Genomic DNA, 17,568 nt, shown 5'->3' with positions numbered 1-17,568 from the left:
CCCCACATAGATAAAAGCCCCATAAGGGCAGGGATCTTTGTTTTGCTCTCTGAAGTATCTCAAGCAGCTAGAACAACGCCTGACACACAGATGGGCCTCAATAAATACTTGAATGACTGAATTGAATCGAATGACTGAACTGAAGTCTAAGAGACTAACTATCTTCCGAAACTGCAAGCTGTACTTGAGCTCACTCAACACGACGAAGGCGCAGCCAAGGAGAGAAATGAGTGGCTGTGAGGCCATTAGAGACGCTAAATCCAGAGCAGCCTCTTACCATCCTTCGCATATGCCACACAGTACACAGTATCTTTGTGTCCCTTTAGGGGCTGAAGTAAGGTGCCATCAGACGTGTCGTAAACCTGGCAAAAAAGAGACAAAAGTACAGATTACCCGCGTGGCGTCCAGTAGTCAGAACCCCTGCAAGTTGCTGCTGCTATTTTTGTTGTCAAAACAACACATTTGTCAATATTCTAAATTTGCACCAAGTAAAAACTGAACCAAGAAACCAGAAAGAATGTGACTTAAAGTTGGGAAACCCAAGGAGAGGCTCTGATTCTGCCCATTACACGGCCGGAAATGTGCCATTAATGCTCGAGAAACAAAACTTCACTCCGTGAAACTTCTCTACACAGTTCACTCCCCTTGCATGTATTTGGATATATGACCAAACAAGCTAGGCCCTCCCTAATAGAGCCAGCACAAAGAGCCCAGCTAGAGCATGGTTAAATGCCAGTGTAGCCCTGCCCTACTACCAACATCACAGAGAGATGTTTCATACTTGCTACCAAGAGTTGGAAGTCACAGGCCTGAACTCTGGGTTTGCAAATTGTAGGGAGTGTTATAAAACCCATCTGTAACGTGCATTTACGATTTTATAGCTGTGTAACATGTACAAATATGTGGAGATTTAAAAAACACACCATCTGAGAAATAAAAGCAAAACCCTCCAGAAATGGTCAGCGTTGGAGAAGATAACCTATGGGAAAAACCTAAAAGGATTTGGATTGTTTACCCTGGACAGAAGAAGTCTGCAGAACAATTTACCCGCGGCTTTCAGATTATGTAGTTACCATGCACAGAATGGAGATCAGGCCGTCTGCATATCTCGAGACAACAGAGCAAGAGGAAGCGGACTTACGCAGGAGGAAGAGGAGATCATGCAAAGGGTTTTAGGTCAAACATAAAGAGTTCTCTGAAAATTACTTTTATACACTGGGACAGGTTCCAGAGACAGCTTACGTTCTTTGAAAATATGAAAAATAGGACAGCATCCATATGGAATTGTTTAGGAAGGCCAGTGCCTAAAAGCTGGGGCCAGACTATCTGGCTTCTCACAGAGGGAGCCCCTTCAGGCCTGTTGTTTGAATTTTTCAGGGGGACAAAATATGAACTGACAAAGGCTCACTTTCAAAGGCATTTAAATTATTTTGAACTCTTTCGTGGGTGTCTCAAAGTAAAAAGGGAAAGATTAATGACTCCAAAGGAGGTATTGTTCACAGGTTCCTATCTGATAGACAGTTTACCTACCTGTTTTAAGTAGCCCATTTCCTTCCCTATTAAAAAATAATGACTGGAAAAAAAAAATAAAAAAAATAAAAAAATAAAAAATAATGACTGGTTTTTCCACCTTGCCTTTTTTATCTTAAAAAAAGGGTCAAATTTCAGAGCACTTACAAGAGGCAGAGGAAAAAAAGCACTTAAAAAGGAAACTCAGACAAAATCCTACCAGTAATCTGTTTCCTGCAGCCAAAATCAGTTGGGTTCCGTCAGGCTTAAATGCGAGGTCATATACACTAAACGGGAGACAAGACAAGACAAAAGGACAATTAGGAACCAAAATGATGAGGTCTGCTAATGGCCGGGAAAGCAAACTTTATTTCCATTACGAAGCACTGATTGTGTCTGAGGGAGAAAAATAATAGCTAAGAATTGCATTTGGTTGCAAATTCCATTCAACTACCACACCTTCGATCACAATTCACTTGGCAGTTAGCTGTTGTGTCCCAATTTCCACCTGTCCAGAAGCCAGACGCCAGACATGATTCAAAGAGTAAACAGTGGAGGGCACTACCTCATCTAATAATACCATGAAGGCTACACAAACTGAGAGAACGTGTGAGGGCTAGCAAATCCACAGGTCTCTGAAAAAGTTGGTCATTTATTAAAATATCATTACTGGACTTCCCTGGTGGTCCAGTGGTTAAGACTCCATGCTTCCAATGCAGGGGGCACGGGTTCGATCCCTGGGTGGGGAAGTTCCACATGCCGTGAGGCACAGGCAAAAAAACACAACATTACTCTTTCCAATTAATCAGATACTTACCAAGTGCCTCTTAGGTGCTAGGAGCTAAGAGATACAAGATGAGTAAATCACAGACCCTCCCTGCCCTCAAGGAAATTACCATCCTGAGGAAAGGTGATGGATGCTCAGACACCCACAAAGAATCACGTCATCAATTGTAAAGCACACGTTTTTTTCACATTTGAACATTTCTAATTTTGGGATGTGTCTTATAATTGATGATGTGTCAGTTTAACTGGCAGCATTTTTTGCTTTCTTAGTCGTATGTAAAATAATGATATTTTACAATCAGTGACCTCTTAGACTGGATGAAATATAGAATAATACTGTGATAGAGGCTTTAGGAGACACATTAAAGCATATATTGTAGGATTCCAAGGAGTGGACACAGTGTTCTGATTTGGAGAGGATCAGATAAAGCTTCATGAAGAAAACAATATATGAAAAAGGTAGGGCTTCTGAGACATGCAGGAGGAGACTGGGTAGGCGCAGCATTTCAGGCACAGAAAACAGAACAAGCAAAGACAAGACAGTGGGAATAGCAAATATCTAAATAACCTAATTTGACTGAAACATTTGGCTATGTGCAAGGCAATAGGGAGCGATAAGGCTGGAAAAAACAGGCTGGAGCCTTATTACAAAGATTCTCAAATGCCCCCAGGCAGAGGGTTTCATTAGTTCAGGTGACCCTAGTAAGAGTGTGTCAGACAGCACTGCCAAGATGGCCTATTGTAAAAGTTGAGCATGGGATAAATTAACCTGGCACCTGTGAGTGATCGAAAAATATACACCCTGGAGTATTCCCTGGCGGTCCAGGGGTTAAGACTCCACAATTTCACTGCCGAAGGCGCGGGCTTGATCCCTGGTCAGGGAAATAAGATCCCAAAAGCCACGCGCGCGGTGCGGCCAAAAAAAAACCACACCCTGGTAACTACTTGGAGCATTTACCACAGACACCCAATGCTGAGCTCTTCAAATGCATTATTTTATTCTGTCCTCACAAGCATTCTATGAGGTAAGAATTACTACTCAATTTTGTGGTTGAGGACACCACAGTTCAGAGAGGTCAAGTATCTTGCCCAACATCACACAGCAAGTGAAAGGGCCAGAATTTTAACTCAGGTCTGACTTTACAGTCTGTGCTATATGGCCTTCCACTCTCCTGAATTACTGTCAAGTATAACAAATCTATGCCACCCTCAATACTTTAACAACAGTGACTAATATTTATTAAGCACATTTATTTACGTGTGCAAAGTACAGTTTAAATGCTTTACATGTATTAACTCAACTTTCACAACAACCTTATATCTCTTTTGCAGATGAGAAAACTAAGGCACAGAGAAGTTAACTAACTTGCCTGAAAATAAACTGCTACTGAGTAGAGGTGGAGCCAGAATTCAAGCGCAAGCAGTCTCACTCTGCAGCCCAAGCTCTAACCACTACGCGTGTGGCCTCCATTATAATTATTATTTGCATATGCCATAGTTGACAAAATAATTAGCAAGAGTCTCCATGTTTCATCAGCAGGAAAAAAAAAGTGTTATCATCTACTCAAGGCATCACACATAGAATTCAGAGTTCTTATATAGGCTCCATTGACCTCAGAACCTTCCTTTAATAAAAATAATTCTTCACATATATTCAAGAGTTAAGAGTTGTTCAAGAGGGTAAATTTACATGATCTCATTTGACCTTATGCTAACATAATGCCTCAGACAGGCCAGGCATTATTGGCCCATTTTTACTGATGAGGAAACTGAAGTACACAGGCAAGTCATCTGTCTGCTGTCATACAGCTGGCTGATGGAGAAGCTGGAACACAGCGATTGCTACCCCTCTCCAGTTGGGCATCCCTCGTGACAGAAGCAAACACAAACCCTGAGTCCTTCAGCTTCCTTGCTGTTATGTGGTAACAGACCTGAGCCTTCCCGTCTCTCAGGCTTTCTTTCTCAGAACCTAAGGGACAACGTACTGGGTGCATTTCACACTCTGCAGAGAAGCAGGGCGGGAGAGGGGAAAGCGGGGGGAGCTGGGGCCAGAAGGGCTGACCTCCGGCCTGAGCTGTGGTCCTCACCTACACAGCAAGGCTAGGGAGCTGCCCTCCCGCCTCGCGGGGTACACAAGCACCACCTCCTGTGGGGAGCTGGGAGGCACGAGGTTTGGGAGGGGTCTGCACCTCTCTTCCACAGTCCTCTTGGTCGTGTGGCTCCCTTCCTGCCTTGTACATATCTGAGCCCATCAAAGTGGTTCCCGTGTGGCTTCTTCTTCACTAGGATCATTTTGGGCTGAATTATTAGCAAATCATTTCTAAGCATCTCACTTGAGCCAAGTCTTTAGCTACCTTCCTTTCAGATGTGAAAATTCATTTTCTCTGCATTTCTTGAAGTTTGCTTTTCTAAAGTATAACATACATGTCTGATTTACCCCAATCCAAATTCTTATTGTACTTAGAATCTGTACAATTCAACTTAAGAGTTATATAATCTTCTGTATTTACACTGTTTCAGATACTATCTTATCCCCTTAATTACAGTCATATGCAATTTCAGGGTAATGACCCTATTTTAGACATTTGTGGACCCACAGTACATGGCATTGTCCTAGACACAAAATGAGTATAACTGACAAACTGACAAGATTTTTATCTTGAACCCCTTGGGCTTTAATTACATCATAAGACCACAGAAACTTTCCCAAACTATTGGGAAAGGCCCTAGACCCTGTCATATAGCCCAACTCCCCTACCAGGGCAGGAACTCCCTATTGATGGATCCAGCCTCTGCTTGAACACTTCCAGGGCTGGGGAGCTCACCCGTCTGCAGACAGTACGGTAGGATGGCTCTCTCTCCCCACCTGCCCCCTTTTAAGAAAAACGGACATTGTCAGATTCCATTGCAGAGAGACAGAGGGTGGGTCCTGCAAACTGTCCCTTGCCAACTCTGTGCCCACCCCACTGTCAACTGAAGTCTCAAGGTGCCTCTCCAAATCCTGCACAACCTGATCCAGCCCCCACTTACTTGATTTGAATCTTAAGCAAATTGTTCCCTCATTAAGTCTCAGTTTCTTCATCTGTAAATGGGGTAACAATTCCAACCTCAAAGGCTGCTGTGGAGATTAAACAAGATAAGGCATGTAAACAGTCTGGCCCACAGCTGCTGTGGATGAGGGGCAGAGCAGATGGCAGCCTGCCTGGAATAAGGCATCATGGTTGAGAAGAATCTAGAGCACTGCTTTGAAGAGAGAAAAGGAGGAGCTCAGAGAAGAATAAGAGAACATTTGGGAAGGGCCTTTGGACAGGAAAATGGAGTTTACAGCTGAACTGAAAAGCATAAATTTAAATCTTAGCAAAAGGGGGCAGGGTGGGGCAGGGGAAGGACCACCTAATTAAGTGCATAATCTGACATGGAAGGTAATGGGGAGTCACTCTGGGTTGATGAGAGGTGGAGTAACGGATCACACAGCAACAGGACTCAAAAAAGAGAATTCCTGCTGCTACATGAAGGTTAGACGGAAGCAAAAGAGCAGACCAGCAGGCGGAGCTGTTTCAGTGTGGAGGAAGAATCTTTGACATCTGGGATTTTGGAGTTCTACTATTTATTTTTATAGTTTTTTGTTTTGTCTCATTCTGGGCTATCAGCTTGCATATGTAGCTGCCATCAGTATTGCTGGTCCCTAGAACCCCTAAAGCCCCTACACTAGAATAGCTGTAATGGGCCAAAACCTAAATAACCATTCATCATTCATTCACTCACCTCTTCATTCATTCATGAATACCTCTATCCATGAAATAATCACAACAAACACTGTCTAGGCTCTAGAATAAGCCTTGGAAATGAGTAAGACATAGCCATTGCTTTTAAGGGGTTCATAGACTTCTGGGATCAACAGTTTCCCATAAACTCTTGCACTAGACAGACTCTAAGTACCACAAAAGAAGAATAAACAAAATCCTATGCCAGGGGGTGAAAACTGGGAGCCAATCAGGCTATATTTGGCCAGCAAACGTTTTGTTTGGCCCATATGGTATTTTATTTTGTGTATGTATATATATATATATATATATATATATATATATTTTTACAGATTAGGTGCCAACATTTAAAAATTAGGACATTTCACATAAAAACCCAGATCCCTCGTTTCTGGTGAAAACAGGAAGCTCTGAGCCACACTGGGCCAAATTCCTGCAGGGTGGTAACTAGCAGAAGCAGAGCAGCTGTTGTCCCTTTCAGTCAGAGCATGCGCTCTCCAGTTTGCCACAGTCCTTGCCACTTCTTAGTATCTGACAGCAAAATCAAATGCTCAGCTGCTAGCTATCAGCAGCTTGTGCTATGAATACTTTTATAACAGTTAAGAGAAAAGTAAAAAAAAAAAATTTTTTTTTTACTCAAATCTCTATTAAGAGTAGAAGTGAAAGATACAGTTGTAGGGCTATACGTTTCAAGAAAAGTGCAGTAGAGAAAAGAAGAATACTCCTAGGGAAAACAAACAATTCCTTGTGTTCAAGATGCAAATAAACATCTCGCATTTACGTTGCCTGCCCGATTCCTGCAGGCACTTGAGTTTGCAGCCTCTGTAACAACAGGAATAATTAATGCAGTGGCTAAGAGCATTGGCTCTGGAGTGAGGAAGAAAGCTGGCTCCACCACTTACTCACTGTGTGACCCTGGCAAATTAGTTACCCACTCTGTGCTTCAGTCGCCTCATATGTAAAACAGAAATAAGTATAGTACCTATGTCAGGTACTGTTGTGAGGTGACAATGAGATAAAAGATATGAAGTTCTTAGCCAGTGCCTAGTACAAAGTAAGCATTAGCTATTACTGGTGCAGAGTACAAAGAGAGCGACCATCTCCAAAGAGAGGCTTAAGGACGTTTAGGATTTCACTGTGAGGAGATGAAGGCCTCACACAGAGAGGCCAAAGAAAAGACAGAGAGGGAATGGCTCTGTTCCAGTAGCCAAAGCAGAGGCTTCACGATGAAGCTGAAAAGATCATGTAGGAAGTTTTGAAAGTCAGGCTGAGGAGAACTGCCCAATAAGTCAGTATGCCCCCAAATGTGTTGTTATATGATGGATTTGGGGGATAAAAATGGAACAGGACATTAAACAACGGTGAATCATATAGTGAGAAAGTCATTCTCTTTCGATACTCTTTCAAACCTTCTAACAAAACATAGGAGAAAGTCTTGCTTTGATGCTATTCAACTCAAGCACCTCTCCAACCACACTTGCTAAATCTCTAGCTCTAGAAACACTACACCTGAGGCTCAGAGGTTCCCTAGCAACAGTATCTAGCTACAACTTGTTAACGCCGTTTTGTTTCTCCCTGCTTTAAGTTCTACAGTTATCTTACATTTACAGCAATTGCTACTGGTTTTCATACACGGTGTAATAAAGTTTCCCTGTAGAATGTAAAAGCATGTTTAAAGGAAAATAAGTGGGACAATTTAGAAAAAAGGTTAAGTAAACAAGAGTATAGGTAATACGCGGAAGTGGCATAAGTTGTGAAGATGGAAAACACTGATGAGCCCAGGATGGATTTTGAGTAAAGGAACGACAAGATCAGACTGTGATTATGTGTAAAGCCGCCTCCACAGGCCACTACCTCACGCGTGGTATATCCCCTTGCTCCCTCTCCAGGCCTCAGTTTCTCCATCCGCAAAGCGGTGGGAAGGCGACCCTGCAGTCGCCCAGAGCCGGGACTCAGGGCCCTCAGGCCAGCCCGCAGGCCCGTTACCCTTGGCAACCACCAGGGTTCACGCCATAGCGCCCGCCATCCCCGCTGGGGCTCAGCCTCCCGCTCCTCCCGGACTGCCCCGCTCCTCACCACTGCTCGGCTTTATCTCTCCACGTCAACACGGCCCTCATAGCGGTTTCCCTCACGCCTCGGGCCCCTCCTCCCTGCCTCAGCAACAGGCCTAACTCCTCGAGCCACTTTGTCTCCCTGCGCTACCCCGGCAACGCACATGCGCAGTGAGCTACGCGCGAGGCAGAGCGCTCCGAGTGCGCATGTCTACAAGGGAGGGCTAGAAGGAAGGAACGGGAGGCTGGCTAGAAGGCCTCCTCATATCTAGGACGCGCGCGATTGGTCGGAATGGGTAGGGGGCGGTGCGTCTTCCTCGACAAAGGACTTGATTGGCTGAGCCGTGGAAATGGCGGCTGTAGTCGAGGGGGGCGGCCGGAAAGCAGCTGAGCAGTCGGATAGACTTTCACTGCCTTCATCTTTTGGTTCCATCCTAGAGCTCCGAGCTGAAGAAGTGTTCACCTCTTACTCCGCTCCACACCCAGAGCGACGCACCCTCTCGGCCTATTACTGCAGCTGGAGACCGCTTGAGGGACACGTCTGGGATGGAGAGTCCGAGCCTGGGGGACTGCGGAGCTGCCCCCTCGGTCATCGCCAACCAGCGCCTAGTCCCCGACCGGCCGTGTGACCTCCGGCAAGTTATTGTCCCCTTCGGACCTCAGTTTCACCACCTGTAAAATGGGAGCGGGGGAGTAGAAGGTGGGTGGGCCTTTCTTACCTAGGGTGGATGGACACTTGGAGGCCGGCAGGGTTAGTTCCTGCGAACAAGGGCTGGAGTTCTGAGTACTTGTGTATGTGCGGTGTGGGGCTAAGATGATTTACCTACTTTTTTTTCCCCAAAAAAACATGTGATTCTCAGAACTACCGTGAAAGAGGTATTACTTCCTTTTTACAGATGGAGAAAGAGACTTTGACAGGTTAAGTAACTTGCTCTTGGACCCCATAGGTAGTAAATGGCAGAGCTGGGATTTGAACCCAGTCTGTTGATTTTAAAGTTCGTGCTGTTTTCACCAGGATTCAGTTTCCTTATCGCCAAAATTGTGAACGGTATAATTTCTTAAGATCCACCCAGATCCCCCAAATTATTTAACCCCATATTGCATCAGAAGACTTTGATTCTAATTCTAGTTAGTCACTGGCTCGTGCTTTGTTTCCCTATTTGTAGAAAAGAAGTTGGTTAGACATCTCTAGAGACTCATCCAACTTTGAAAATGTAAATATGATTAAGTGATTAGGATACACTCTACTGAAGTTTTTCAACAATAGTAGAGGGGGAGAAGTATTAGACCAAGATTTAGTAGACCTAGGTCCTGGAATCAGTTCTGCAAATAACTTAATCTTCCTGTCACTCAATTCTGTCAATAAAATGAGAGTAATCCTTATCCTACCTACCTCAGAAGGTTATTGGATCAAGAATGAAAGAGAGTTTGAAAATTCTTTATCAAGTGTTCTTTACCTTTTAGAGGATTACAACCTCTGATGAAAGTAATAGACACTGTCCCCCCACCGCCCCCAAAATGCACATATATATAAAAATTTTACCTCACTTATTTCGGGGGGAGGACGGTGTCTCACTGACTCATTTAAGCTGTTCTGTGGATCCCCAGGTTAAGAGCTCAGCTATTGGTTCATATTTTTAAACTTATGCCAAGTGTCACCAGAAATCTCTATAACAGAGCTATTCAATGATTAACAGCAAAAAAAATTCTTTCTAGCAAGTAGCTTGAGCTTTTCATTGTGCAGAGACTTCCAACCCTTTTTAACCATGTTGGAGGACAGGAAGATATTGGAGAGGAGGAAGATACTTATAGCATGACTGAGCCATACTGATTTTAATCTCTCCCATAGTCCAAATAGTCCATGTGGTTCCTTCTCTGTTATGGACTGAAATTGAATAAGCAGAGTCTAATTAATTTTAAATGAGCTAATCACTTGGAGTTTGTTTTTTTTCAGGGAGGAAGGTGTTGCTTTGGGATCAGAAAGAGTGGGAGAAGATGAGAAACAAATGGTGATAAAAAGCAGCAGTGAGTGTAATCCCCCGCTACAAGAACCCATTGCTTCTGCTCAATTTGGTGGTAGCGCAATGGCAGAGTGCCATAAGTCTGTACCATGTGGATGGGAAAGAGTTGTGAAGCAAAGGTTATCTGGGAAAACAGCAGGAAGATATGACGTATATTTCATCAGGTGAGCGTGCAAGATGGTAAAGATAGTACAGCCAAATAATTTTGTCTAGACAGGTGGTAGGAAAGCATAGCAGGAGTTTTGGCTTTTTTCTGTTTTTACCATAAAACCATTACGGATTCTGTTCCTTCACTGTCACTGGTTACTTACATCAGGTGATTTGGGGACAAATACTTACATTTTCTCCTACTGTGAATGGCTACTGGTAAGGTTGCACTTAAGCTATATTTGTAAAATTATGTTCTGTTGTCATAGAGGAAACTATTTTAAAGTATCACTTGATCACTTTTTTTTATTTTAAATGACAAATGCCCGTGAAAGTTTGGAAATTATTACTAAAAAATCCGAAATATGGTCCAGGTTTTTTTTTAAAGTCACTTTTATTAACTAGCAATAAGTTTTCTTTAATATCATTTTCTAGCCCACAGGGACTGAAGTTCCGATCCAAAAGTTCACTTGCTAATTATCTTCACAAAAGTGGAGAGACTTCTCTTAAGCCGGAAGATTTTGATTTTACTGTACTTCATAAAAGGAGCATCAAGTCAGGATGTAAAGACCAAAGCATGGCAGCTCTGCCATCCCAGCTGCAAAACGAAAGTAGCAATTCAAACCGGAGCCTCAGGACACGAAGCAGGTGGAAAAAAGATGTGGTTTCTTTGCCAAGTGCTAGTTTGGAATTGCAAGACAGCGGAGGACTCTCTAACTTTACTTCCATTCGTTGGCTTTTGAAAGAAGATGATGGTGTTAATGATGCTGACTCCAGAAAGGTTAGAAAGTCCAAAAGAAAGGTGACTGTTTTGAAAGCGATTCAAATTAAGAAAACTAAAACAGGGTGCCGGAGGAGTCTTCCAGATCCTGTTCAAAGTAGTAGAAAAAGAGCATCTGTGTATAATAAGGCAGCAGATGCTGAAAGTGAGCCTCTTGCACAAGAAAATCAGCTTGAGAGAACTTGCTGCGTCTCTGATGCCAGAGCGAGCGACAAGACCCTCACTGTGACCAGTGAAGAGGAGAGGCTTGGTAAAGAAAAATCATTGTGTTCAGGGTCAGATTTTGAACAGACCACTTCTGGCATCATAAACAAATTACGTTCAACCGAAGGAGCAGGACACAACAAGAAGTGTGAGGGTACCTTTTTAGAATCTGAGGAAATAAGAACCGAAGTAGAAGTTGGGGAAAGGAAGGAGCATTTGCATATTGACATTTCAAAAGGTGGCTCTGAAATGGACAACAGCTCACAAACGGAGAAAGACTCTACTTCTGCGAAAATATTCCAAGGTATTCAGTGCACTAAAGTGCTGTTAAACATGTGATGAGGATTTTGCACTTCATGCCTGTACCCAGTTAGCATGTGGGAATAGAATGAAGAAGTAGGGCCAAATATCAGATACATTCTACCAGTTGGTCCTAGTGCCTTGGGTAACTGATATTTAAGCCCTTTTGTACGGCAAAGAATCAGCTGGCTACTGCCCCCAACAGAGGGCAATTGTGCCATTAACCGTTGCCACCATCCTGGTACAACACCTGGGACTCTCCTCCACAGTGCTCTCCCATCTTCCCTTTTTTCCAGCCAATAATCTTACAACTTTAGGGGAAATAAAAAGGTTTCACTTGTGAAAAGATTTGGGGAAGACTCCTTTTATACATAAACTGGTTGAAAATAGTCAGTATCTTCTCTTTGCACCCCTCCTGTTACTTATTACTGATGTGTGACTTCCAATTTAATTTTGTATATATCATAGTCATTTTTATCTTCTATTGTAATGCTTCTCTAAAATGCTTTAGAGCTCTAAGTAATTCAAAACTGTAATCACATAGTTATCTATTATTTGTAATATGCTCTTAATACAGAGTTCAGAGCTTAGCACTTTTGCCTTTATAATACCTCAGTGAATAAGAGATAAAAGAAAGGAGACCTTTGAGCAACCCTATATTAGTTATTCATTATGCCATTATGGTATAATGAGTAACTCCTTTAAAGAAGAATAGTAATTTTACTTAAAGTCCTATGGGGAGACAGCATGGAGATTAGTAGAGCAGGTGGTTAGAGTTGGTTCCTGCTCTTGGTCCCACTCATGATTTTATTATGTCTTTGCTGTGCCTGGAATTTCTCTGCCTTGAACAGAAGATGACCACGTACACCTAGGAACTGCATAAAAATTCTCCAATGTGTCCTTTAAAGACCTTGAGCTTCCTAAAGCCTTGAGGTTCATGTAGATTTATTGCTAGTAAAATGGGCAAGTAAAATATCAGAAACATCCTTTTGTGACTAAAATGGAAGTATGCTAGTCATCCTATGCATAAAGAAGTCTAGTTCTCAACATAAGTACGTTTACTGTAGGTAATAAGTATCCAATGGAGTAGTAAAGACTTTCCCAGTGCCTTAGTTAGAAATTGCCACGTAAATTGAGCTTAGTCTCCTAGTAATAAAGGAGGCTAGTCAGTAATTATCTATAGGAGCCCACAGAAGAAATTATCAAGTAGGTAGTAAGAGCAGTTTCCTTTGTTCTGACTCTGTTTTACTTTCCACTGGGCTTTGCCTATTCAAACTAGAATAGCAAAAAACACTAGACTGATTATCTGGAGGCGTGGATACTTGTCCCAATCTATAGTCAATCCCACTATTGTTTTCAGATAGTTGCTTAATTTCTAAGCCTTAGAGTCTTCATCTGTAAAACACAGGTAATAACCCTCACCAGTCCTGTTTTTCACATCATGAATATTGTAAAATGAGAAGTGAAAAAGATGCCTTCACGCTAGACAAATGCAAGGTGTTATTAACTGACATTCAAATTTAGAGGGTATGGCTATGGGGAGTATTAAATGTGATGATTTTAGAAACTTGAAAGCCTAATAATGGTAGTCAAAGAGTCTTTGTTAAATTAAACTTCCCAGTAGATAGTGGCTTTAGGTGTTCTAAGGTCCAAATCTTAGGCTTTCCTGCAGGTTCTGTTTTATCTGTATCCTTTTTTTTGTTTGGTTTTTGGTTTTTGGTTTTTTTTTTTGCAGTACGCGGGCCTGTCACTGTTGTGGCCTCTCCCGTTGCGGAGCACAGGCTCCGGACGCGCAGGCTCAGCGGCCATGGCTTACGGGCCTAGCCGCTCCGTGGCATGTGGGATCTTTCCGGACCAGGTCACGAACCCGTGTCCCCTGCATCAGCAGGCGGACTCTCAACTACTGCGCCACCAGGGAATCCCTGTTTTTTGTTTTTTTTAGTAAAAGTATTCACTGCAGAATATTTGGAAAATATGGAAAATTAAAAGAAAAGAAAAACTAGCAACAACCATTATACCATTATGCCATTTTGGTTTATTCTAATTTCTATCACATTTTTTCTTTTTTTGTTAAATTGGGATCATATGTAGAATATTGCTTTTATCACTTAAAAATTAATGACATGGGAAAAATTCATGATGTAGTCTCAAAATATTTTAATAACCACATTGTACAAATGTCATAATTTAAAAAATTCTATATTATTTCCAATTTTTCAATGTAGTGAACTCTGAACAAAAATCATAGAGAACTAGTATAATAGTGGTTAAAGGCATGGACTCAGGAACCAGACTGCCTGGATTAGAATTTCAGCTCTTGACACTTACTAGCTGTGGGACCTTGGGCAAGTTACCTAGCATCTCTGTACCTCAATTTCCTTATTTGTAAAGTGGAGACAAAATAGTACCTACCTTGCTCATAGGTCATTAGTAGGATTAAACTGGTTAATTTAGAATAGTGCTAAACTGAACGTTTTATAGTAGTAGTGTGGTGTTGTTATTTGCAGCCCTGAATATTTCTTTAGGCTAAACCATAGATTCTGTAAACAATTTTCACTCTTTCCTTTTCAGAAGACGCCATCCCACAGACACAGATAGAAAAAAGGAAAACAAGCCTGTATTTTTCCAGCAAATATAACAAAGAAGGTATCCCTTTTCCAATCAGAAAACCAGACTTTAAACCTATTTCAAGTGTTCCCCTCTAATACAGTGTGTTTGTTTAGTTCTTAGTCCCCCACGACGCAAGGCCTTTAAGAAGTGGACACCTCCTCGGTCACCTTTTAATCTTATCCAAGAAACACTTTTCCATGATCCGTGGAAGCTCCTCATTGCGACTATATTCCTCAACCGGACCTCAGGTTTGTGGATTCTTTTAATCTTTGTCTTAGTAGAGACAGTGTGATGAGGAGAATTGATCAGAAAACCTGGTCTCAAGTTTGATTTTGACCTCAGGTAAGGCCTTCTTTCGGTCAGTCCTCAAACTCTTCACCTATGGACTAGATGACATCCAACAGCCTTTTTAGCATTAAAGAGCAGATTTTCATTTATGTTCTACTTCCAAATTACTTTTAGTCATCAATGAAAATCTGTTACTTAACCTTCCTCCTCTCTGTGTCATGTATAAAAGCATTTCTTTTTCATTGGATGCTTTCTTTAATGTCGCTGGCACCTTATGTTCTGTATGCTTTTACACTAGTTATATGATGATCTGATTATTTAAAAACCGATATCATACAAGGCCAGGTTTTGGCATAATTTGGACAGTTAACCAAATTGGTTGATGGTGTTGGGTTTTGACTCTGAGAGTGGTTGCTGATTTAGGTAATGTCTTCTCATCAGTGGTTTAAAAACAAAGAAAGAAAAAAACTCTCTATATGAGATTTCTAGATAAAGAAGTACGTGAGCCTAAAATCAGCCCATCAGGAGGCTGGCAGTCACGTAGTTACTTTTACTTCCCAGGCAAAATGGCAATCCCTGTGCTTTGGCAGTTTCTGGAGAAGTATCCTTCAGCTGAGGTAGCGAGAACTGCAAACTGGAGAGATGTTTCAGAACTTCTTAAACCTCTTGGTCTCTACGATCTTCGAGCAAAAACCATTATCAAGTTCTCAGGTACTTTCCCATATACCCAAAGGGAAAAACATAAATTGTGCCTATTTAAGAGAGCCACACCTTACACTTTAATGTCCTCAGTTGCGACATTAATAGAGGTCATTCAGCTCAAGCACTGAAGGCATTTGAACACAGTTCGTTTGCCCCAAAGTGCAGTCTCCCGCTGACCCAGGTGATAAATCTTTGCCCAGCACCAGGTCAGGCCGTGTGGGCAGGATTAGAGGAAGAAGTCAGTGAAGCAGAAAGTCCAGTTGACCTCAGGGACATTACCCCTGTCTCGTTAGGTCAGCACAAAACAATAACGGTTAGTCAGTGGCAGACAAGCAGGTCAGACGGGGGCGGTGGCTGCAGGAATTCAGAAGAAAGCAACCACAAGCGAGGCTGTTAGGAGAGACTATGTCCCGTCCCTTTCTGTTGTTCCTCCTTTCCGGGGAAGGTGTTTTCCTAGAGGCTGACCTGATATGTGGGTGTTGTATTCTCAGATGAATATCTGACAAAGCAGTGGAGGTATCCAATTGAGCTTCATGGGATTGGCAAATATGGCAACGACTCTTACCGAATTTTTTGTGTCAATGAGTGGAAGCAGGTAAGGCCCGTCTCCGGCACATTTTGTCTCTGAGGTAAAGTAAGTCCACCGTTATGGTTAGAACTATTTCTTGGACACATGTGCCATTACAGTCACAACCAGCTTTGTTCCAAGCTTGAGGGGCAGTGGTGGCTTGGGGTTATTGACAGCAGGAGAGGGTCCATAGATTTCCCCAAGTCCACAAAGACTCCCTGGTCTCTGACTGACCTCCACTGGTTTGCCACTTCTAGCCCTGTTCCTGTCATTTCCATTCATGTACTGTCTCTAGGCCTAATGTGGCTTTCCTCCTGTCACAGTCATACTCGCCTTCAAAAGCACGCCACTGAAGGGAAGCAGGCAGGTGCAGGATTGGAGGGCATCCTTGTCGGGTTTCTTCTAGTGGTCTCAGACTATTTTTGTGGTACATGGGTCCTACTTCGGCTGCCCATTCTATTGAGTATGCCCAGCCCACAGGCATCTGGGTGGCATCCTGGCAGCAGATAGGCACTGCCACATAGCCTGTACACTGCCCTCTTAGTCTGTGACTTGCCCTAAAGCATTTAGCTGGGAGGTCTGGCCAAGCCCATCCCTGCTTCACCATTTATTCTGACCTGAGCAGTCCATTTAACTCTCAGGGTCTGTAGGCTCCTGGAAAATGGCATATTAATACTTGACTCATGTTATCACCACCCTCCACACTGAGTCCCATTGAAGATCAGTACCAAATTGGAAAGTACTTTGTAAACTGTAAAGGATTACTTTGATGTAAGCTATAATTTTAACCATTCATGAATCTCATTAGGGTAAAGGTTATCATTTTCAGGTATATTATAAGGTACTGTTCCCCCGCCATATCTTTAAAAAGCCAATTTAAAAAATGTATTTCTGACTAACTTACATAAGGCCTCTGTCTCCTAATGTGTTGTATTTCTTCCAGGTACACCCTGAAGACCACAAGTTAAATAAATATCATGACTGGCTTTGGGAAAATCACGAAAAATTAAGTCTATCTTAAAACTCTTTGACGTTTTCAAGCTTGTTTTTATGCATCGCTTTGCACTTTGATTCTTAAAAGCTCCACTAAGCACAACCGCCTTCCCAGGTGTATAGATTCTAATCAGCCCAACTAGAAACCTAATGTGTGTCTTCGTAACGTGTGTACCACCGGAAGATCTTTGCTACTGAATGTGCTACGACATGTTCTGAGATTTTTTTAAAAAATAAATTGTTATTTGACAACAATCCTGAAAATGTATATGACTTTTCCAATAATGAAATGTGATTTGAAGTTTAAAGAAACTTTCCTCAGTTATTAATAATATGAAGCAAATTTCTATCAACCTTGCCTGAGGGAAGATTAGACCTCCTGTTGTCCTTCTATAGAAAATGATATCACACAATTGTTATATGAAGAAGCAAAGAGTTTTCAGCCACACATGTCAGAAAAGATATGATAGGGTAAATTAGGCAGTTAATTAATAAAGTATTTTTATTAAAAAACGCTAACCTCCAAAGAAAAATAAGATTATTTTGTCATTCTGTGTCCTTGATGACTGTCTGCTGGCTTTTAGGAGTTGGAGATTTGACTGTTTGATAACCTAATGTGCATATCTGCCTGTAGTTCTGTTGCAGAGTGTTGGCTTCTGGCTCACGCATTTACCTTGATCCCTGTGTGAAAACTCGAGCATTTACCCATCTCCCATCTTCCAGCTGGAGGACAGGACCTTTTAAGTTTTATGACTTTTTTTTTTTGCGGTACGCGGGCCTCTCACTGTTGTGGCCTCTCCCGTTGCGGAGCGCAGGCTCCAGACGCGCAGGCTCAGCGGCCACG

The 17,568-nt window shown here is 42.3% G+C and overlaps 2 protein-coding genes across 3 annotated transcripts in view; one reads left to right on the top strand and one right to left on the bottom strand.

Moving 5' to 3' along the window:
- IFT122 (intraflagellar transport 122) overlaps nucleotides 1-8,272 on the bottom strand; it is a 70,891-nt gene extending 62,619 nt beyond the window's left edge. The window contains exons 1-3 of the mRNA XM_082662880.1: nucleotides 8,136-8,272; nucleotides 1,730-1,796; nucleotides 278-362 (exon numbers count right to left, since the gene is read on the bottom strand). Of these exons, the coding sequence (XP_082519006.1) occupies nucleotides 278-362; nucleotides 1,730-1,796; nucleotides 8,136-8,176 (193 nt within the window). The 5' untranslated portion in view covers nucleotides 8,177-8,272. The remainder of the gene's footprint in view (nucleotides 1-277; nucleotides 363-1,729; nucleotides 1,797-8,135) is intronic.
- A 206-nt stretch (nucleotides 8,273-8,478) lies between these two features.
- On the top strand, nucleotides 8,479-17,200 carry MBD4 (methyl-CpG binding domain 4, DNA glycosylase). 2 transcript variants are annotated; one of them, XM_082662869.1, is made up of 8 exons: nucleotides 8,479-8,745; nucleotides 10,065-10,295; nucleotides 10,714-11,567; nucleotides 14,135-14,209; nucleotides 14,287-14,421; nucleotides 15,023-15,172; nucleotides 15,655-15,758; nucleotides 16,675-17,200. In XM_082662869.1, the coding sequence occupies exons 1-8, from the start codon at nucleotides 8,657-8,659 to the stop codon at nucleotides 16,750-16,752; spliced, it is 1,716 nt and encodes a 571-aa protein (XP_082518995.1). In that variant the 5' UTR covers nucleotides 8,479-8,656; the 3' UTR covers nucleotides 16,753-17,200. The 2 variants fall into 2 exon arrangements, with proteins under 2 accessions (XP_082518995.1, XP_082518996.1); XM_082662870.1 differs by lacking the exons at nucleotides 8,479-8,745; nucleotides 10,714-11,567 and having other exon boundaries at nucleotides 10,148-10,295.
- Nucleotides 17,201-17,568: the final 368 nt, after the last annotated feature.

The sequence above is a fragment of the Grampus griseus genome (assembly GCF_964374135.1).
Source record: "Grampus griseus genome assembly, chromosome: 10".
Taxonomy (NCBI): Eukaryota; Metazoa; Chordata; class Mammalia; order Artiodactyla; family Delphinidae; genus Grampus; species Grampus griseus.
Note: the sequence above shows the minus strand (reverse complement) of the source record. Positions and strands in the feature narration are given on the sequence as shown.

Excerpts from the sequence above, each read along its gene's own strand:
- MBD4 (XM_082662869.1), top strand. The coding sequence starts at position 8,657 with ATGGAGAGTCCGAGCCTGGGGGACTGCGGAGCTGCCCCCTCGGTCATC. Across the intron at positions 10,296-10,713 it reads TATGACGTATATTTCATCAG|CCCACAGGGACTGAAGTTCC; the intron begins GTGAGCGTGCAA and ends ATCATTTTCTAG. Across the intron at positions 15,759-16,674 it reads GTGTCAATGAGTGGAAGCAG|GTACACCCTGAAGACCACAA; the intron begins GTAAGGCCCGTC and ends TATTTCTTCCAG.